Source organism: Tenrec ecaudatus, chromosome 9 (genome assembly GCF_050624435.1).
Source record: "Tenrec ecaudatus isolate mTenEca1 chromosome 9, mTenEca1.hap1, whole genome shotgun sequence".
Classification (NCBI taxonomy): domain Eukaryota; kingdom Metazoa; phylum Chordata; class Mammalia; order Afrosoricida; family Tenrecidae; genus Tenrec; species Tenrec ecaudatus.
Genome location: NC_134538.1, coordinates 90,386,043 through 90,409,492, shown reverse-complemented (window position 1 = coordinate 90,409,492; position 23,450 = coordinate 90,386,043). Strand labels below are relative to the sequence as shown.

The 23,450-nt window shown below is 37.3% G+C and overlaps 1 protein-coding gene across 2 annotated transcripts in view; it reads right to left on the bottom strand.

Moving 5' to 3' along the window:
- SNX13 (sorting nexin 13) overlaps positions 1–23,450 on the bottom strand; it is a 129,335-nt gene that overhangs the window by 76,295 nt on the left and 29,590 nt on the right. For both annotated transcript variants that reach the window (XM_075558330.1, XM_075558331.1), the window contains exons 2-4: positions 4,412–4,524; positions 1,499–1,601; positions 113–202 (exon numbers count right to left, since the gene is read on the bottom strand). In XM_075558330.1, coding sequence (XP_075414445.1) covers positions 113–202; positions 1,499–1,601; positions 4,412–4,524 — 306 coding nt within the window. The remainder of the gene's footprint in view (positions 1–112; positions 203–1,498; positions 1,602–4,411; positions 4,525–23,450) is intronic.

Genomic DNA, 23,450 nt, shown 5'->3' with positions numbered 1-23,450 from the left:
TTAAGTGTTACAATGAAAGTCCCGTATAAATTTTAAAATAAGTATTTCTTAGTATTTTCAAAAGAAATACATCTGATATACAAGATATGAAATCCAAATACCACATACTTACTTGCTGGAGCGGTTCATCAATTATGTTGGCACCTGTCAATCTTCTATCAATCTTAATAGTCCTGGCCTCTCGTTTCATTTCTTCTAAACACTTAAAAGAAACCCGTAACATTTTACTTAATTTAAAATATCCCTACTTCTCATCAAATACTCATTAATCATTGCCTTTCTTGAGTACTCCCCTGTCTCTACTCTCCAAATACTCACACCCAGTCCAAAAGAGTACCATTAACTACCAAAATAATAATTTCCACTGATTTAACTTAGGGATGAGTTATGCAAAGTAGAAAAATTTGACTCCTCTATTTATCCCTATTTATCCAAGAAGTCTGAGAATAGGGAAAAGGCACATACAGACTACACAAATCAAACTGTACACACGCACAGTTCAAGTCATAACATTGTAACTACCCATTCCTTTTTCATGCTTCTATTAATGATGAATGAAAAATAAATAAAACCTATTTTTTCACATTTCTATAAAAATTGATTTTAAAAACTTAAAAGTCTTGACTGATTTACTACTGTTTAAACATTAATTCCTACATGTTCCCCATTCACTCTATGTTTACTCAAATGAATGAAAAGGATGGGTAGATAAGAAATAATTTTTAAAAGAAATGGTCCATTTTCTCAGACAGACTTTTGAACAAAGTAAAAAATACTTAACAAGAGCTCTAAAGAAACAGAAGAAAATTCAGAGATTAAAAAAAAACGTGTAAGTATTAGAGGAAAATAGCTTATTTATCAATAAAGATTCATTATGGTATCAACTCTAGGACAGTTATCTCTCTTTATACAAGATGAACTCACCTATTATAAGAACTGAAAACATACAAAGTGTGAAGTCTACTTATAATCCTCAATTCCAATTTAATTTAGAGTAATAATATTGAATAAAAAGAAAAGAGGAAAAAGGACCACAAAATAATAAAAATATTGTTCCTGAATTATTAAAGTGAGTTATTATATCACTTAATTACAATGTATATTTTTCTAAGTATTTTGATGAACATTGTCAACTATTTTTGAGGAAAGTATCAACTACAAAATATATTTTACTGAAAATAGAATGCTCACACTCATTGACATTCCTACAGATGAAGCACAAGATATTCGGGATTTTTATGTTAAGATAACAATAAAAGATCCCAAACTGAACTAACTAATTTGGATCTTTTCCCAAAATTTACTTTCTCACTGTTTCTATACAACACTAATAGAATTTTTTACTTATCTCTTCTACTGCCCTTTCTAAGACTTAACAGAGTAGATCAACTACTTAAAGTAACGATTAGTGAACTACAGGGAAATCTGCTGCATTATATACAGATGATCACACTATAATCATTGCAAAGAATCCGATTGTGAAGTTTCACATTCTTACCTTAGGAACCCCAGCTGATGTTGAAGGAAGAAATGAGTGCTCACACTGCTCTAGATACTTCTCGGAATTCGTTTTTCCAAACAGGAGAATAACCACAAAACCTCTACAAACAAAAATGCAATTATAAATTTTTTTAATGTTTTATGTAACACATTTATCACTAAGTACATCTTTCAGATATCAGATAGCTTATTACTTACTCAAAAGTGTGGGTAAAAATATTTTGCTCTGAAATTTAAAGCAACTATAAATATTAATGAATTTATACAATAATGATTTTCAAAATGAGTCAGAATCAACTCAATGGCAGTCGGTTTGGGTTTGGTACTTCAAAATAACAATGAACTATATTTCAAAAAAAATCTCAGGCAACAATTGAAAATGTATTGAAAAAATAATCTCAGGTAACATTTTCACACTTCCAGAGAATGAGCATTCATTAAATAAGTAAGCTAGCTAATTAGCAAGGATAAAAACAAATGAAATATAAGTTATACTTAAATAATATATTTCTGTACTTCTGTTAACTGATTTAATGTGAGATTAACAAATTTAATTTGTGACTATTCATAATGAATAAACCAAGGCTATATAGAACAAATTATAATTTCTATAAATAAGCCTGGGATAAAAAAATGCAAATACATCCCAAAAGAGGGCTAATTATAAAATATTAATAGAACAAGGGCAGATAAACACTGGTTTAGAAGTACTCTACTAAAAAAGATTAATCAAGTATTAGAATATTTTTATATTTAAAATTTTCCAACATTGGCATTTCCCAACATTTAAAGCCTCATCAAATAACAAAAAATGACTAGACAATCAGAATAATAAGTGAAGATCATGTCAGTTCCAGCAAAAAAAAAAAAATGAATGAATTAGTTCCCACGGGGGGTGGGGGGGGGGGGGGGAACACACTAATCCGTCTCAAACTTGCATTTCAAGTAAAAAAAAATGCATTTTTAAACTTACAAAATTTACAAAAAAAACATACTAAACCTAAAATTATTCTTTAAATTATAAATTAAGCTTATTTTACTTAAACTCAATTTTTATTCTTTATATTCACAAGATACTATACAAAATTATAACAAAAGAGATGATAATTCTCTGTAATAGCCAAAACAAGAAAATTTGACTTAAGAGATGAACACACACACACACACACACACACACACACACACACACACACACACACACACCACCCACCGCCCCGAACCATACTGGGTAAGGTAAGAATACTTAAGTGGCCAATTTCTATGAGAGAAATTAGGAGGACACATATACATAATATACATAATTAGAAATTTCCTCATTAGGACAGTGAGTACCATGGAGATCAGCACAGTACGGAATAGAACATTATCAGTTCAAGTTACATATGATACCCCAATGACCTTGGAATTTCAAATCTTATCATTACCTAAAGAGGCTTTTGGTGCCCTTTTCTATATCCTTCAATATTTAATCATATCCAAAATTTGTATAGGACTTTGCAAGTTTCCAAAAGATGCCCTGCAATGTTCCTTGATAAAGTAGCAGGCGAAGAAAGGAAACACAGAGGATTCTGGGACCTTGGAATGAATAACGAACTCATCCAGCACCTCTCGCTTCCAAATGTCCTACAGCCTTCACTAAGGGCTCCCTCCTGTGCATGACTGACACGCTGCAATCTCACACACACACACACACACACAAACACACGCACGCGCGCGCACACACACACACACACACATGCACGTTCTGAAGAACAGGGAAATACAAGCAACTTGGAACGCCTTCCCTCACTCTAGCCAAGTCCTCCCAGAATTAAAGCATGTCCTTCTCAATCGGTAAAAACAGCATTTCCACTGTGTGGGAGAAGTGCACCAATACAAATGCGGCAACCCATTCTGGCCTTCAAAGATGTAATAATCTCAGGTAATGTTTTCACACTTCCGGAAAATGAGCCTTCACTAAAGGCTCAAAGGTGTGGCTGAGGATTATGATTACCAAAAAAGCCTCACTGTCATTGACTTGATTCCAACTGATAGCGACCTGATTGCACAAGGAGAAGGGCCCCTGCGGGTTTCTGTAATTGCTAACTGTTTATAGAAGTAGAAAGCCACATCTTCCTTCCTGGGAATGGTGGGTTGGTTGATTCAAACTGCTGACCTATGATTAGCAGCCCAATGCTAGCCTACCACGCCCCAGGGCTATGATAGGAAGCAAGAACAGCAAACTCAATGTCATGGAGCTGATGCTGACTCACAGCGACCCTAAAAGGCAGGGTAGGTCTACCTTTGCAAATTTCCAAGACTGTAACTGTTTAGGGGAATAAATAGTCCTATCTTTCTCCTGCAGAGCAGCTGATGGTTTCAAACTGTGGACCTTGGAAATCTGAACCCAATTCCTAACCAATAGGCATGAAGGGCTCTTCAGATTATGTGGGCATTAGGTTGCAAATCTGTGATAAGGTTTTCAATAATCTTTATTATCACAAAAGGTATTCTAAACTCCATGAATCTGACTACTATGGTTCATTAAAAATTTAATATCATCTCAATTTATATATTCACTTTAAAAATCTCAAACATGTTTTTGTATTATCAAAAACTTTAAACCTTTGAAAAACTGAAGTTTTATTTCTCCTTTTACCAACATTTCAGGTACAAAAATTAACAAAAACCATCACTTAATTTCGTGAATACCTCTATTTTACTTTATTTGGTAAAACAAACTACCGAATATACTCGTGTATAAGCCGAGGTTTTCAGCACATTTTGAATGCAGTTTTTGTGGTAAAATTAGGTGTCTCGGCTGATATTCGGGTCGGCTGATACTCAACTATAGACAGTATAAGAATGTGTTTCAATTCTGAACAATAGGACATGGCATTTGAATTTTTAAAATATAATAAAGTATACTTACCCACCCACAAAGCAGAGGATATAAAATGCAAAATAAAATATTACAAAAGGTCCAAAAGTGACTAGGAAAAGGACAATGCCAAGGCTTCCCCATCCCCATATGGAAAGACTGGCCTGAAATAAAGCAGAAAAATAAATACATAAATAATTATTCATATAAACTAGAAAATAAAACTTCAAATTACATTCTTAATTCCTCCTTTTGAACATTTATGCCTGCCAATATTTATTAAAATATATAATTTTGGAACTGTTAAATTATATTCTTAGAAAATATCCAAGAAATGATATGTATATTTGCATAAAGAGATTTATAAAGCAGTAACATTGTTAAATCAATAAATAACTGGTTGCATAGTAAAGGTACAATAAGATGGAGATAGATCTACAAATTTTTAATTTGTAGCATGGTAAATTACAGCCCAATATAAAAGCCATTTATACACATATATAAAAAAGTCATGTATAAAAGATGAACTACAAAAAATATTTTAGAATATTTCCCTTCAAAATAAGCTGTAATATAACAGAGACATTGAAAAAAATGAAAATTTCATGGAAAGAAATCCTTATTTTATTGAAAGTGATACTTTTGGTTTACTAAAATTAGGTACAGAAACCCAAAATTATATTTGCACATGTTTCAACTTCCAATTAGTTACCAACATTTCCCATCAACAAACAGATCCAAGAAATATCCATCCTTTAAAAAAAATACCTATCTCATACAGATATATACAGTTTTATCCAATAAAGAATTCCTGCTATAAAGGGCAAACTGTACTTTAGTATTGAAGTCATTATGAATAGATAAATGTATCCAATTTAGCAAGTTACTACATGCCATTGGCCTTGCACTGAGGTCTACAAAGGAAGTACTGATCCCATTCCTGCAGTCAAGGAACAGAGAAGCATGTCTTATAGGAATGAAACAAAAGAAAAGAACAGAAAGCATTATAAGATGTTAAACTGAAAAAATGTTAGTGACCAAAGAAGCTACAGAATAGACAATGCGTGCTACAAATCATAGAAGAAAGAAGAGTTTTATTTATTCATTCACTCATGAGTCATTAACTGCTTCTTATATGCTAAGCACGGTGAACTTTGAAAGTGGTAGGGATAAAAACCAATAAAAATCTCACGGCTCTCCAGTAGATTCTGACTCATAGCAACCCTGTAGGATAATATAAAACTGCCCCCATGGATTTCCAAAACTAACACTATGGCAGTGGAAACACTGTCTTTCTCCAGAGGTGCAGTTGTTAGTTTTAAACCGCTAGCCTTGAGGCTCACATTATGGACCACTACGCCACTAGGGCAAAACATGTCCTCATAGACCAGGAAGTTTCAAAAGTTGACAGGAAAATTACCTATCTTTAATGTCCATCTTGCTAAGAAATGTTCAGCTCCCTGTACTTGATCATCTTGTTTGGGGACACTAAAGCTCCATTATTATTGAGCTGGAGTGGGGCGAGGAGAAAACGTTAGTTGGCGTCCAGTCAGCCCCTGACTCATCATGATCCCATCCACAACATAACAAAAGGGCTACCTGCTCCTGGCCATCCACAGGTTGTGGGTTCAACCATAATCATCCAAAAGCTTTCATCAGCTGATTTTCCAGAAGTCAATTTCTAGACCTTTCTTCCTAGTCAGTCTTGTCTAGAAGCTGTACTGAAGCCTGTTCATCATCAGGGCAACACGTGAACCCCAAGAACTAAGAGATGGTGGCAGGTTACACATGAGATCTATTGGCCAGAAATCAAACCCTGGTCTCTAGTACTTAATACTAGAATTCTATCACCGAACCGCCAATACTTCACATTAAAATTAATAATTCTCCCCATTTTAATTTCCAGGTCTGATCCATAATATCTTATTCATATTTTCAAAATCTAAAAAGCTCTGGGTACCAAAAATTGGCCGAGCCCCGTACTTAACATACTACACAGCACAATTGATTTCCTTTCCCGAGGATAATTTAGGTAGTCAAGAAGGTAATATATAGGAAAATGTTCAAAAAGTATATGCTCTGGTATAAATACCACTTGCAATCTAATTCACATTTACGATGTGTTAGCTGTGGAACCCACTATATGCCTTTCCTTCCTCAACTGTCTCTGGGGGATAATTAACTGATCAAGATCAATTTTAGCTTAATCCCTACTGTTATTTCTAGTTTAACAAGAAAGGAACAAAGGTTCAGAGGTTTGAAAAATTGTCCAAGGTCACACAGAGCAAGATTGGACCCTAGGCAAATTCTAACTCCTTAACCAACTTTTAAGCTTGCCAACTGACAACTAACTGAAGTTAAGGACAGTAAGAAAAATTCTAAAATTAAAAATGATTGCTTTCTACTATCCAAATATTTATCAGCTTAATATGTTCCTAAGAAACTGGTTAGAAAATGATTTGTGATAAACAAACGTAATAAATCATTGGTCTAAGCAGAAAGTACATAATCTTATTAGAAAATCAGTTCATCTGGAATAGAAGAAGCGTCAATGCACTAGTGTTTCCAGACAGCTACTTGCATTGGTTTGGCTGTGAGCTCAAGGACACACACACATGAAGGTTCTATTTTCTCAATAATGTTCTGTGAAACTTCTGAGATCGTCTCTCAGCCAATCCCACTGCAGTAGACTGGGTGAGCGAGTTTGCTCACAATTGCACAGCTAATTAGAGGCAGCACCAGGCCCCAACTACCCTGACTGCCTGTGGAAAGTGGAGGCTACGTGGAAACAGCTGTTTCAGATCAGATGGAACAGACTGTGGGAGGACTCACAGTTAAGGACCTTGGACTTGGTATGAGTCTCAAGTGTAAGTCAACCACGCTCATAGTTCTCTCATAGCTATGCACTTGGTACAGTTAAATACGGTATGATGCAAGGCAGACAGCCAGAGAGGGCTGAGTGTCTTAAAACTGACATTCCTTCCGTGCTAACTTAGATCACAGATACTGAACATAAAATAACTAAAATAAGTAGCCATAAGAAAATGACCTGTTTTCTCTCAACTTTTTCAGCTACAAGAACTAGAAATATCTTCACACAATAATTACAACTGACTGTGTGCTCATGACATGAGAATCTGTCTCATTTAACTTGGGTCTGGTGCACAGAAGCTGCTTGCTTCACAGAGAACGAGTTTACCAAAGAGAGGAGTAAAACGGAGGAAAAGAAGAACGTGGAAAAGAAAACAACCCTGAGATAAGATGATGCGACTTCACCTGACTTCATGTTAAGGCTTCAAGTAAAGCTATACACTCCTACCAGCCTGCACCCAAATTACCCAATGCTAGACAACTTACCCTGACACCAATTCAAAGCATTTGCATTTTTTCCAAGGAAGCCACTACATAGCAGTTAAACAAGGATCAGTCAGGCAGCAGGTCAACTGACAATCCTAAACCCACTCTTCATTCTCCAGGGACAGGAAGATCCTCGTCCACTCTTCTCTATTTAAGAGGCCTAGTTCATCATGGCAAGAATGATTATAAAGATTGGTGATAGTGTGCAAGTTTTCAATCCAGCTGTGTAACCAGGATGGATACCGGGTCTGTGAAAAGGGTGTATACTTGAATCACTCTAGTTTCCAACCATACCAACCTGCCAGTAGGCAAAATATGGTGGCCACTCAATACTTGGTGAGTTGCTACTCCCTCTCAACTTGGGGTATCAGTAAGTTATACAATAAAATACTTTGAGTGCACTGGTTATTACCATAGGCTAACACCCAAAGAAGGAGAAAAGGCACAAAACAACAACAGGAAAGATACCTTATTTGTGTTTTTAAATCAAATTATATGAATTAAAAAACACCTATAGACAGTTTAATATAGTAACGGGTATGCAAATGATAATAGATTAAGTACACGTCACTGTACCTTTTATAGTAATTTTGCAGGCATATCTATGCCATCATACATCAGTGAATTACATACTCAAGCAAGTACATCATTGGGGGAAAAAACAAAACAGACATGTATTTAGCAAATGTTTTCTTTTATACAAGAAAAGCAGTGAGTAAAATATGGGAATGACAGGAGAACAGAGAACAACTCTCAACTACTGTTTGTATGTGGTAGGCTTCCAAGCCAACTTTCAAAATCACAATTCGTGCATCTACCAAAGCTTCCTGAATTTCTGACAAAAAGTCAAAATAAATAGACAAAAATGGTAAAAGTTAATCAATGGTGCTTTCCAAACAGCTTATATTTTTATAACCATCTGTTGTTGCTATGTTTCAATAAGAATATATATCCTATCGTCATAAAAGTAAAAATATTAGGTTGCTTCAAAGCAGAAATTTTAACATTTGGAAAGCAAAACATATGAGGTGGTAAAAAAAAAAAGGAAATTTTTTTCAAAACTATGTATTTAAAATTTTTAGCCAAACAACCTTGTCACCTTCAAAGTATTCTCCATTAATTTAATACATTTGTCTAATGTGAGATTCCATTCTTGGAAATATTTTTAAACTCATCTGTCTGGATGACTAACAGCACCTCCCTCGATTTTTCCTTCACCTCTTCCAGTCATCAAATTGCTGTCCTTTCATGTCCCTCTTCATTCACAAGAAAAATAAGATGTCACTCAGAGCAAGATCAGGTAAGTAGGGTGTGCGGGGCGAGAGGCATGCTATCTCTTTGCCAAAAACTGGCACACATAGATGGCTGTGTGAGCAGGTGCATTGGCTGATAATAGAACGACTCCCCTGTCTGCCACAAATCAGGCCGCTTTACAAAAAATAACTTTATCGGTGGCTCTTAACAGCTCTTATAACAATCCATATATCAATTTATCAAGTATATTTGTACATAATTTTCTAAACATTTACTTTCTATTTGAGCCCTTGGTATCAGCTCCCCTTTTTTCCCTCCCTCCCCCTTCACATCCTCATGACCCCTTGATAAATTATTATCATTTTCATATCTTATACCAACTACTATCTCCCTTCACCCACGTTTTTGTTGTTCATCCCCCGGGGTGAGAGAGAGGGTGTGTGTGTGTGTGTGTGTGTGTGTGTGTGCGCGTGCGTGCGTGTGTGTGTGTGTGTGTGTGTGATGTCAATCACTGCAATTGGTTCTCCTGCCCTACCCCTGTCCTCCTGGTACCACTACTCCCATTTCTGTCCCTGAGGGGTTTATCTGACCTGGATTCCACGTGTCCTGAGCTCTTATCTGTACCAGTTTACATGCTCCAGACTGGGATCATGATACAGAAAATCAGAGAAATATTGTTTTTTTCATCGGTGCTTTATTGTCCCTGGTTGACTCATCCCTTCTGGGAGGGGATGTCCTATTGTCCAGATATGGGTTTTGAGTCTCCCTTTCGTTCTCAACAATATGTTTTTGTTTTGTTTTGGGTCTTCTGATAAGTCAGGCCTTTTTGTCCCACACTGTTATGCAATCTTTTCAGAACCTATAAACAGAACGCTTGATTAACAGTCCACATTGACACTTTCCTCCCTTCGGAAAGTTGATGGACATACAGAATGAAGTTTGTCATCAAACGACTTTTCACTTTTTTTTGAAATGAGAAAACCACTTGTACACTTGAGTTTTTCCCATAGTGCTCTCCTTGTAAGTTGTGTTCAACATCACAAGTTTCTGAGGCATTTTTCCCGAACAAGAAACAAAATTTCACAGCCATACACTGTTCTCTTAAATCAGCCATCACAAAAATGAGTTTCTAATGAAACTTCTTTGACAAAAAATTTCACTGATCAGAGAGAACCTACCCAAGCACACCACTGGGTGCACCAACTCAGAGCAAGGTAGTTGCTCAATGCTCACATAGCAGGGAAAAATATTTTTATTTTTGGTACACCCTCATATTATTCCTCCAAATGTCTCTGTAACAAATCCAGGTTATACTTGTTTAGGAATGAGACATATGTGTGTGTAGAATTAAACTGACATCCAAGAGGCCAACAATCATATAAAGAAATGTTCAAGTTTATTATGCAATAAAAGACAAATTAAAACAATGATACAGCACTTCACATCTATACTTTTAGCAAAATATAGATAGATAGATGATAGATAGATAGATAGATAGATGATAGATAGATAGATAGATAGATAGATAGATAGATAGATAGATAGATAGATGATGGATGGATGGATGTCAAAGAAAGAGAATGCAGAAAGACTGGAATGCTCATGCACTGCTGCTGGGGTCGTAGAATTGTACAACTGCTATGGAAATCGGAATGGCCCTTCCTTAAACAAGTACAAATTCAATTACCTATGATCCTGCAGTCTCTTTACTGGGTATATGCGCTAAGGAAATCAAGAACACAACACAAACATATAAATGCACACCCCTGTTTAGTGCAGCAATTTCCATAACACCAAAAACATGGAAACAACTAAAGGTCTGCTTAGAGAAGAAGGGATAAGCCCTCATACAAAGGAATACTATGCATTAATAAAAATAAAACAAAAAGGACTCTCTTAATCACCTCAAGACATAGACAAAGCTAGGAAACATCCTGTTGAGCAATGTTAATCTGATAAAGATAAATATTTAATTATACATAAGGAAAAACAAAGAAAAAAGAAAGTGATTTTTATACCCATAGATAAGACTTTGAAGACTACAGGAGGCCAGAGATCAGGGGTAGGGAGAGGAAAAAGCAGAAAAGGAAGAAATAGATTAGAGGAGTAAGAAGAGGTATACATATCTTAAAACACCATGCTTTACAGATTTTATTTCTTTTATATAATTTTTAAAAGTACAAGTTTATACATTAATCCTTAAAAATGTAAACAAATTTAACTGTATACTGACCAAGATAGAATAACCACACCGAGATATTATTTCAAATGATTTCACAACACAGTAATTCAACAGTGAAATCCTTAATGGAATATACCCTAAGAACAAGAAATATATATATATATATATATTTAATCTGAAAATGCTTGAGTAAAAATACTGTTGACAGTACCACTAAAACCAACCAACCAACAGTATGTACTTGAAGGGAAGGTCTGACTCCAAGTCCCAGAGTCCTTTAAGATTAGCCTAGAGCACTTCATCATGCCAAAAATACACTACTGAGGACATGTCAAAAGGCATCAACAGCCAACCTGTAGAGACAGAGTGGTTAAATGTGGGATCAGTAAGAACTCAGTTGCTATGGGCTGGAATGCTTCAAATATTTGATTTAACAAGACTGTAAAGATGCTTAAAAAAATTTCCAGTTTGAAAAGCGATGCAGAAGCTGAATGATTTAACGTGGCTCTTCTAGCCAAAGTCTCTAGCTCCCACCCAATGACGTTTTTCTTCCATGCGCCTGGTAGAAGGTGGAGGAAGATACTGATAGGATTCACATGTGCGTAACTGTAACTAAGAGTTCCTGTAATCCCATCCTGTTGGGTATAAAATGAGTACTCTGAGAAGCAGCAGGAGGGATCTCATTATTAGCAGGAGATAGGAGTGGAGGGAGTTCTCTGGCCCAGAGATTCCTGCACAGTGAGCCTACTGGATACAGAAGACAGCAATAGTATCTGAGGAGAAACAGCAGAACCAGGAGCTATCACGTGAGAAAGACTGGCTGGTGAACTTCCCAGCCTAGAAGCCTTATTCCTTCGAGTAAAGTTGGGTGCGCTTCAAGGCAGGAGGTTGGCTTGTGAGTGTGCTCTGGGTACTTGTTCCAGGAGGTGGATCTAGTAACCCACAGAGTTTAAGCTGAATATTTTAGGATTTAGGCTCACAGCAGAATGGTACGGCCCTTTAGGCATTTATTAGCACACCTGACAAGTCCTGATAACCAACTGTAACCTGAGCATTTCTTACTTGTATTAGAACCTGTCAACTTCCTTAATAAACCTTCTAATCATGAATATTGTCTGTAAATACTGTGTAGGCATTAGAGTATTACCATATTAAAAAGCCCAATTCATTAATTAGGGGGCTAACAATGATTACTACCAATGCTCCCAGATACTGTGTGCCCTAAGAAAAATATGCAAGACCACTTAGGGAACAGTCTTGCTGGGAATGAAATAAAAGCAAACCTGAAACTGATTAAGGAAATACAGAAGACTGGAAAGATTTCATTATACCATGGAGGTGAACTAAGTAAAGTTCACAGTGTAAGGCAAATGACTTTTGTCCTTCAACAAATGACCTATGGTCCCTTCAACAAATGAATTTCAGGGGAAGGGAGTAAGGAATCTGTGGATTAAAAAATGAGAATATGTAGGCAGTACACACATAGGTTTATCTTTTCTATAAATTGTACTGAAATATCCACATAGGCTTTCATTAATGCCATTGTTAAAAATAAAATAAACTGATACCTACCTCCTCACCCCCAAAAAACTGGAGTATGTAAATTTTATTTGATCCTTTTTTTTTAACAAAAATAAATTGGAAGAAGAAAAATAGCAGGAGGGCAAGGAAAAAAAGAGAAATCGGCCAATTCTAAATAATGTCCAAATATTTAATAGTTTTACCAAGTTACTACATATTTTTAACTAGCATGAAAGTACTATACAGTTATATGTTAGAATTACATGATGAAATGTTTATAGAGGATATCATATCTGGAATTTTCTTCAAGATAATTCTAGATGTGAGAAGTATGAGAACAGTTTTAAAAAGAAAGATAGATGAAAGAGGGTTGGCCATAAGTTGATAAAAATGTCTATAGGAACAGGAAGTTTATTACGCTATTTCTATTTTTAATATTTGAAAATTTCAGAAAAAATTTAAACACAAAATTCACTTGTGTTCCACTATATCACCACAGCTCCTACTTGGATTAAAAGAGAGACGCCAAGAGTGGACAAAGTCCTTTGGATCTGGGTTTCCTGCACTGAGAACTTCCTAAACCCTGTAAACAAGCAGATGGATTCTGGGCTCCCCCTTAACCCTAGGCCCAAGCTAGGAATAGTTAGTTCTGATAAGATGGCCCTGCTCAATACTCATGAAAGGATCACTAAAGATAAGCAGATGGTCCCCAGCCACCAAATGGAATAATGTCTGGGGTCTTAAAGGCTTATATTCAAACAAACAGCCATCTAAGTGAGGAGTCAGCCAAGTTACAAGGAAGAAGCACACCAGCCTGTGTGATCCAAAGATGACAATAACAAAACCCAAATATGATGAAGGAAAAGTAGTAAAAGGCTGGGGCAGGAGAGTGGGGGGAAAGTGGGGCAATGAGAATCCAAAATAGATCTACAGAGTATCAGTAAGATTATAGTTAGTATAGTTAGATCTCACAAATCCCTTCTAATGACAGGCAAGGGATTCAAACAGTTTTCCTGTCAGATACAGGAATCTGTAATCTTGATTATGGTAGATCAAGCAAGGTATACTGTGAAACTTGGTCAACTGACCTCCATCTTGACCCAACCTGAATTTGAGGTGGTCTCAAGAATTTCTTGCTTGTTCCACAACAAAAATTTCTTCCCTGGTTTTTAAAATATTGATGGTGGTCTTTTCTTTATTTGTATTTTTATATTATTCTTTTTTTATTCTTCCCATTTTATCTGTTTTTGTTTTTGACTGTTACTGCTGAGTTTCCCAGTTTGAGAAACACAAAAGGAGTTGATGCATAGAGGTAATAACTGATTCAATGGTTTTTCAGAGATGTGGAGGGTGGGGGGTGAAGATAGAGAGGGTGAGGGGATTTGGGGAGCAAACAAGGAATCCAGGAGCGGGTAGCAAGCACTAAAAAATTGATTGTGATTAAGTATATACAACTCATTTTAAAAGTGATTTAACCATGAGGGTACATGATTTGTGAATACTAGATCAAGAAAACCACTTAAAATATTGATATAATATGAAAAATGTAATCAATGTCACTGAACAATATGTACAGACATTGTTTAATGGGATTCGAATTTGCTATGTAAACTCTCACCAAAAAACTAAAAGAAAAACATTTTTAAAGAGAGTCAGCAGTGCAGCCGTAGCAAGAGCGATGGTGGCCCTAGATGGCAGGAACCAGGGAAGCAATGCAAGACGGAGACGGAAGGCAAGAAGTTGTTGTCCAGATCACAAACTGTATCTTGAGTTGTTCCTGTTCCTTTCCAGTCACTCCAGCTCCCAAATTGTGCCCTGTTACTGCTCTAATAAACCCCATACTGTGAAGTATGTCTGTAAGTTCCTTGTGTCTACCGCAACAAATTATCACACCCAGCAGAGAAATACAGAATGCCATAGAAGGGATGGCTTTTATCATGATTGGGAAAAGTGCTCCCCTTCATATGATTCGTCTTTGATCACATGTTAATGTGCTCCTTCCTGCCTCATGAGAAGTTAGATGTCCTCTGGCCCTCACCAAAAGAGAAAAACATTACTTCCTTTGTTAAGGAGAACTGCAGTAAACTGACTCTCACAGTCCAACCTGATATGATCAAAACCGGTAAGACAAAAGAGTAACACTCAAATTCTAAGGCTCGATGGAACATTTTTTAACATGTACATTAATTATATGATCTAATTATTTACAAAAATTCAATTTATTGCCAGGGGAACAAAGGTCCAGATATGAAGGTGTGCAAGCAAAAGTATGAAATTCTATTTGAAAGAATTACTACTCTTCTCTCCCACAGAATCAACACATAGAAAAGTCCAAAGACCAGTTCAAATATAGCTCCTAAATTTCCTGTGAAACCACTGTACTTTTATTTAAAAAGGATAAAGACAATGCTGTCAGAGTTAATGAATCACAAGTTCATCTGATGAATCAGTTCGTCAGAACTTGAAATTCATAGTCTGCTCGGCTATTTTACTAGGGCAAACACAAAAGCAGTTTTCTGTGAGTTTGGGTTCATGTCTTGCTGCCTTTATTGTGCAGGGTAGAGTAACAGAAAAACATCTTTCCTACTTAACCATCCAATTTTGTCACTGATTTCCACACCCAATATCAAAAACTCAGCAAATGGGAATCAAAAAGAAGTTGACACTATAAAAGTAAATAGTGTTTTGATTCCTGACCATATTGTTTAATCTGTTGGACTCAACGACTTCGTGATAAATACTTTCTTTCAACAACACAAATTGCAACTATACATGCCAACTTTTCTAGATGGAATACACAGAAATAAACTTCCTCTCATAAATTTTGAATAATGTCCTAGAAAAGGACATCCGCTTGGTAAAGTATCGGGGCAGTGAAAAACAGGGAGACCCTTGCCAACACGGATTGACACAGTGGCTGCAATGATGAGCTTGAACATTACGGCCTCGAGGAAGATGGAGCAGGACTGGGTGATGTTCTGTTCTGTTATACACCAGGGTCGCAGTGAGTGGATACCACTTCAACAGCACCTATCAATAACCCTTTCCCTGAGGAATTCTAGACTCTTCTACTTACAACTTAGTGAAAGAGCAGTCTATACATCCTTGAGGGACTCCAAAGCATGTTCCTTTTAAATGTTCCTGGCATTTGAGTGGGGTGGGAGAAAGAAGTTTGAAGGTGGCAAAGTAGTGTGGATGGGGTAAGGCGTCTCGACAAAAATCACCAAGGGCAGCCTTTACTACCCTGGAAGAATGAATATTATCATGGTAGGTAAGATTCCCCAGTGCAACAATCTCGGCATTTTTCTTACAACTTCATCATATAAGCTCCCGTGATCATCCTGTGTCCTTTGAGAAATACCCACTGGGATCTCCAGGAGTCATCCTAACCATCTTAGCTGAGCTCTGCCTTGAAATGAACTGACCCTTAAAAGTCAGTTTTGATTAGACTTTGTTCTCTAGATCATATTGCTTAATTCAAGAATTGCCCTAGTTGTGATTTGTTCTATAAAATCCTCTCCATTAGCTTTGATTTTGCTTAAAACACACAGAAGGAAAGACCAGTTCTTTGAACACGCTGTTCTTTATGGCATTTTATTGATGTTCCCATCAAGCCAAAAGTTGGATGAAGACAAGATGTTTGCTTAAAATTCAATACCAAAATCATGTAAGATGCCAACTTCATTAGACAGTGCATCAATGGCGATTCTAGAGTCTTGTACTACTAGTTTCTGGACTTTAGCCAACCTCTCAATTCACTGAGCCCGTTGACCTTCCCCTCACTCAGCTCATCTCTGATGTTTTCTAGGCTTTCCTGAAAATACTTGATCCATCTAAAAACTTGTTTTATATGGGACAGCATTCCTGTAAGTTTGCTGCAAAGCTTCAATCATTTGGGAAGATGTCTGCTTGAATTTTGACCTCAAAACAATTTTTCCATGGCACAAAATACCTTTTTGATGGCAGACTTAGCCAGAGTAAGACAAGCATATTACCGAGAACTTGTCTGCAGTCATCTACTGATCATGGAGACATGTTTTGTTTAGAAACAAAAAAGTGTGTGTGTGAGAGAGAAAGAGAGAGAGAGAGAGAGAGAGAGAGAGAGAGAGAGAGAGAGAGAGAGAGAGAGAGAGAGAGAGAGAGAGAGAGAGAGAAACTGGAACCCTAGTAGCAATACATTTTGACTTACTGCCATATCTACAAGGGAGCTCCAAAAAGTTCATGGGAAAAATTTTTTTTGAAGGTCCCTTCCTATGTATGTCATAGTAAACTCAGACCGTATCTAAATGTCTTGAGGTAATCAGGTCCAAAATTAAATCCATTACACACCCAAAATATCTCCTGTACGTTATTATTAGCTGACACCAAGTCATCCCTGACTCAAGGCAACTACAATACAAAAGGAATAGGACATTGTGATTTACAGTTTTCACTGGCAGATTTTCTGAGGGAGATCATCAGGCCTGCCTTTCTTCCTAATCTTAGGCTAGAGACTCTGCTGAAACCTACCAGAATTATTAAAACAGTTAAGCCTCCACTGACAGATGATCTACTCCTGACTCAACCCCATGGAAGCCAAGAATTCCACCAATGACCTGCTACTGCCCTTACCTGTATATCCTAACTTACAACGTCATAGCAGTGCCTATCCAAGTATCAGAAAGAGAAATAGCGGCATCACCTTGGATTGCCCTGTTGGTATTTACTCACTTGGTTATCAGTACTTACTCAGATCCTAAATATCTATTTGGCTTCTCCCCTCCAGACTGTCAAAGCATTATACAGGGCAAGGCAATTCTCTTCCATCCTCCTTTGTGCCAAAATGACCTTTGAAAAGACTGTGAACCACCTGGTTCTTCCATGATCAGAATCTGTTCTCTCACTTCTATTCTCTAACCTGGATTTCAGTTACGACTGCCTGCTCATATAGAGGCTGGTGGGTGAAAACCAATCAAACAGCTCCAAGGAAGCTTTCCAGTCTAATTCCATAGAGTACAGACAAGAAAACATCACAGAACAGTTAGACAGTGTAGCGCATGTATGCGGCCACTGTCAGTTGCAATCAACTCAACAGCAATGGCTTTGTTTCTGGTTCTCTGGCAAAAAAAAAAAATCCTAGCAATTCTTTTTTAGGAGTCTTCAAATATGCATGGAGGGTCCAAAAGCTCATGGAAAAATTCCATTTTATCTTCATTCTATTTTTCCATGAACTTTTTGAAAATGTTTCATAAGTCTTATATGAAGTAAGGCTATCCACCCTTTTTGCACAGAAAACACAATCCTTGTATTCTTTGCCTCCAAAGAACTAGTTAAAATTCCACAGAAGTTTTGTAAATACATCTGCATCACCTAGACTGGAAGTGTCTTTTAGTCACTCATCACACATTTGCTGAGGTCCACCATTTGCGTACAGACTGTTGGTTCAGCGGTAGATTTCTTTTCTTGCCTTGCATATAGGTGACCCAGATTCAATTCCCAGCCAGTATAATGAATGTGCAGCCACTGCAATGTAGGCAATTTAAACCCACCAACCACTCAATGAGCGGAAAACAAGGCTCTGCTCTCTGCTTCTAAACTCACCCACCACTCAATGAGAGTAAGAGGAAGCTGTCAGCTTCCACAAAGATTTACAATCTACCCCAGAAGAATTGACTTTAGAGGACAGCACTGAAGTTGCAGCTCAGGGAGAGGGGCATGTCGGATCAGAGCACACCAGAGCAAATGAATCACCTACCAAGCCTGGAGGACGATATCCCAGCTCAGAACAGCCAATGCACAGAGTGGACCATATGGCTGATCCCACTATGAGACACGACGTCCCTCGCTGACCCACGGCCCTATGGGGGACAACACTGGAGACTATGTGTCAGGACTGGCCTGGTCTGACTCCACCACACCGAGGCAAAAACACTAAGGGCGTGCAGCAGAGCAGTGGGGAGAGCAGAGCAGGGAGCTCCCAAGGGAGTGCAAAGGATAGACTTTGGGGCCAAAGCGTGGCACCCCACCAAACTCAACTGGAGGATACTCTTAGAGGTCAACAAACAGACCTTGAACTATTTACCGGTTTTCCTTTTTTTGATTTTTCTCTTTATTTATTTGTTTGTTTTGGTCACTGGTTTTCTTTGTTGTCGTAGTGTTCTCTTTTGTCGCTTTGTCCTTGCTATGCCTTTTTTGGGTGCATATTACTATCTCTGCAGGTCTATCTAGATAAGATAGGCTGGATAAACAGTCTGGAGGAAAAAATAACAGAAGGGTTGCAGGGAGGAGACCAGCCAGTCAGCTTGCAGTGTAGCAACAATAAAACATACAACTTTTCTCTAATTCTTTTTTTTAATCATTTTATTAGGGGCTCATACAACTCTTTTCACAATCTGTACATACATCATTTGTGCCCAGCACATTCATGTACGTATGTTGTCATCATCATTCAAATGCTTCCTCCCCACCACTATCATGATCCCAATTCTACCTTAATCCAGCGAGACCAGAGGATGTACACTGGTACAAATAGGAACCAGAAACACAGGGAATCCAGGACAGATGATCTCTTCAGGACCAGTGGTGAGAGTAGCAATACTGGGAGTGTAGAGGGAGGGTGGAGGGAAGGTGGGGTAGAAAGGGGGAACTGATTATAAGGATCTACATATAACCTCCTCCCTGGGGCATGGACAACAGAAAAGTAGGTGAATAATAATAATAATTTAGAGATTATAAAGGGTTCATGAGGGAGGGTGGAAAATGAGGAGCTGATACTAAGGGCTTAAATGGAAAGCAAATATTTTGAGAATGATGATGGCAACAAATGTACAAATGTGCTTGACACAATTGATGTATGTATGGGTTGTGATAAGAGTTGTATGAGACCCCAATAAAATGATTTTAAAAAAAGATTTACAATCTCAAAAAACACTATGTATATTTGCTGGGAGTCGGAATTGACTTGATAGCAATAGGTCTGTTTTTTGGGTTTTGGTTTTGTTTTAAATGACATTGAAAAGAGTTCAACAGATTTTTGAGACTTCATACAACAGCCTAAGAGAAAAGACCTAGAAATCTACTTCAAAAAAAATTAACCAATGATGTACAACTCAAAGAATGTAATCAATATAACTACATGGTACATGTCAAAACATATTAAATTTATGTATGTTCTGTTGACTTATTTTCAATAAAACAAAGAAAATGTTTGGAAAACTCAAGCAATGAGAATCCTGTGGATTACAACAATATAATCTGCAGCCAATTGTGGAAATGGTGCAGGGCTGAGGCAGCATTTTATTGGTAGAGCATAGGATTCCCAGGAGTCAAAAGCTTACTTGATAGCAGTTTATGACATGCTTCCTATATGCAGACCCTGCAATTATAAAGTTAAATACTGTAAAGTATATTTGCTCAGGAAGTACACCAGCATACAATTATGAAATTATACAGTAAGAAAAATTATATACACACATTAAATTATTACAAGGCACTAAGAGAGAGCAGCCTGAAGGGCCGGGTAAGAAAAAGCATCATGAAAAAAAAAAAAAAAAGACTAGCCAGGTGACAGGAAGCAATTGATAAATAGAAGATAACATGACTAGGCACTGGAGCAAGAATCAATGTTATCTGGAGAATGTAAAGAAGAGTCTTTACAACAAAGAGTATGAGAAGCATAGGGGACATTCAAGTTTAAATCTCTCTTTGAACTATCTGCAATATTTGAAATAGGCAATCCTGTAAGGTTTGAATGGAAAGATCTGTGGGATAGCAGTTACAGTCAGTCTCAGAGTCAGAAATTGGACAGAAACAGTGAAGATGGAGAGGAGGCAGTCAATTGAAGAACTATTTAGATGACTCAATCAACAGAGTTCTATGATTAGCTGCACGGAGTATCAGAAAACAGGTGAACACACTTTTCAGGTTGAGTCAAATTTTATACTCTCCCCGAAAGATTTATACAGGAAAGGTATGAATATTTTTTCAGGGGAAAAATAAGTTATCAAACCACAATTTTAATGCCTAAATTTTTAAAATTATACAGGTAAAATATAACAATTCTAAAACATACATATAAAAAATAAAAACCACCTATAACCCATGATAAAGAAATAAATCAATGTGTACATACACCAAATTCACTGCTAGCTTTGTCAGTATCTGCCACCACGTGATTCAAGAGAAGCCTTGATTCTGACTCAGAGCGCCTCTTTCTATGGCTTCTGAGGCAGTGAATCTTCGTGGAATCGGACAGCCTTCTCGCTCTCCCACGGAGTGGCTGTTGGGTTTAAAGGACGACCTGCAGTAGGAAGCCCAGCTTATCCCAGAGCACCACCAGGGTTCTTGGTGCACAAATAGAGTCTTCCCTTTAATTCTACAGAACATACGTTTTTATTAATTGAATCATAGCGTATATGCTCATTATGAGACCCTAAGTAATCTACTTAACCTTTCTGGATTCCCTTCTCTTCTCAAAGGAATGAAGGACTATGATTCCTATATATATGCCCAAAAGTTCTAGCACTTAAGTTATATTCTCCTTTATAAAAATCTACCAATTGGTAGGCATGATGACCTTGTCAGCTGAAAATGACCAAATCAGCTAGCTGGTGGGTAGAAAACATGCTAATGTCAATTCTGAAAAGCCTGAATTTTGCTATTCTGCTTAAGGACTTTTTCTTCTGTCTTTCTTGGCAATCAGACAATTAAGAGAAACACATGATTAAAATAGAATAAAAACTGAAAATACAAGATTAAAAAAGCATACTTCAGTAATGGCAAAAGGTGTCCAAACTAAATCAAAAGCAGCGCCACATCCAAAATGTAGGAGATTTGAATCATTATTCAACCAATCTCAAACCATCTGCTTTATATGTTCTAAAATATCCATTTATCAGGTGTGGTACATTTTTTATTAAACATGTTATTGTAATATCATAGCCTCAAATTTAAGAATATTCAAAAGATAATTGACAAGCTTCCTCTACTGACTTCTCTGGAGCCATGTGGAAAACAAAGCACTTAAATAAATTAAAATGTAAACATAATTCCTTTGAAATATCGAAGACTATTTCACTGTTGCTGCTCTTCCTTTTGATTAATTTTTTTATGCTGTACAATAAATACATTGGTATTTACTCAGGACTTTAACACCATTCTCCTCAGTTCCAAGGACATAAATATAGTAAGGGAAAATAAAGGAATGTAATTTCATCACAATGTGAATGACCGAAAAATTGATATTAGTTTTAAAAATTGTTGCAAATGATGCATCAAATAAACATTCCCACCTTTTTAAACTTTAACTTTGGCCGCCATGATGTCACCATGATGAGGACAAGAGGAAAACAAAGACAAACAGGGCCAGTTGTTAGAGTGCCCCATTTACAAGAGCCATGTCATACAGGGTCGCCGTGAGTCAGAACTGGTCCCGTGGCAGGGAGCTCCGAGTCAGGCTCAGTATCCTACAAAAATGTATGTGAAAGACAGCCCATGAAGTACAGAAGTTACCGTTGTCAGAAAATTCGTAAGGTGGACTGTGATGCTTATACTGTTTCAACCTGGCTAGGTTATGATTCCCTGTATCCTGTAGTTGTCCTCTATTTATGATTTGCTGTAATTATCCTCTATTGAATGACATATAATTATCATCCATTTTAGGTTGTAAATCCTAACTTCTCTGTTAATGAATCAGGATTAGTGTGAGGTGTAACTTTAGGCACAGCCTTACAAGTGGGTGTGACTTCAGCCATACTCATACTCAGACCATGCCTTTAATCAGATGTAAAAAACACTTATACTTGAAGATGTGGCCTATACCCAGTATATAGAAAGAGGCTTCAGTAAGTTCATATAAAAAATTATTATCTTTTAATGCCATTTTTCTGTGAACTTTTTTTTAATGAGCTAGTTTATTACAGGCTTTTACAGCTTTATAGTAATCCATACATCAATTGTATTCCTTCAAGTCCCCTCATATATGAATGCTCTGGTAAGACTCTTCATTGCTCCGGATCTTGCATTTAGTTTACTTGTCCTCTCTTGGTACTGGAGCTGTCAATCTGTCCCTTGATCTGTAAATTAGGGAATTCACCAGCTTCTGTAGCCTTGTTTGACAGTAGAAAGGCTCCTCTTTCTCCCTTGGAGTGGCTAGTGGTTTTGAGCTTTCAACCTTGCAGATTGCAGCCCAGTTTGTAATTAGTGTACCCTCAGGGCGCCTACAAATAGGGTAGACCCACCCTTATGTGTTCCCGAGAATCTGGCACCCCAGGTCCAGCAAGTGCCAGTGTCAAATAGCTCCCACTCGGGTACAAAGTCCCTTATTTCTCTTGAGTGGTTCGAACTGTTGACTTTGTGGATCACAGCCTAATGCATAACCATTATGCCACCAGGCCCCACAGGGAGTGTTATTGTCCCCTTTAGGAACCCTGCTCTAAAGTCACTTCATGAGTTCTGGGACACAGCTCTACTCATTCAGATGTGCTTGGGGTGGGTTTTGCATAGTAGCTACAGTAACAGAGCCTTGACTGTTTCTGGGTTTGTAGATGTGATACTTTCCAGGAACAATTTAGTCCAGTCCCAGATTTGTGATTCTCAATGGACTGACATTGAGGTGATTTCCAACGCATAACAATCCTTACAGGTCAGGGTAGAACTCCCCCCACCCCCCACCATGTGTTTCTGAGGCTGTAAATCTTTGTGGGAGGAGAAATCCTTATTTTTCTCTTATAGAACAGCTGGTGGTGGGTTTGATCACAAGCCTTGTGGTTAGCAGCCAAACGCCATGAGTAATTACGT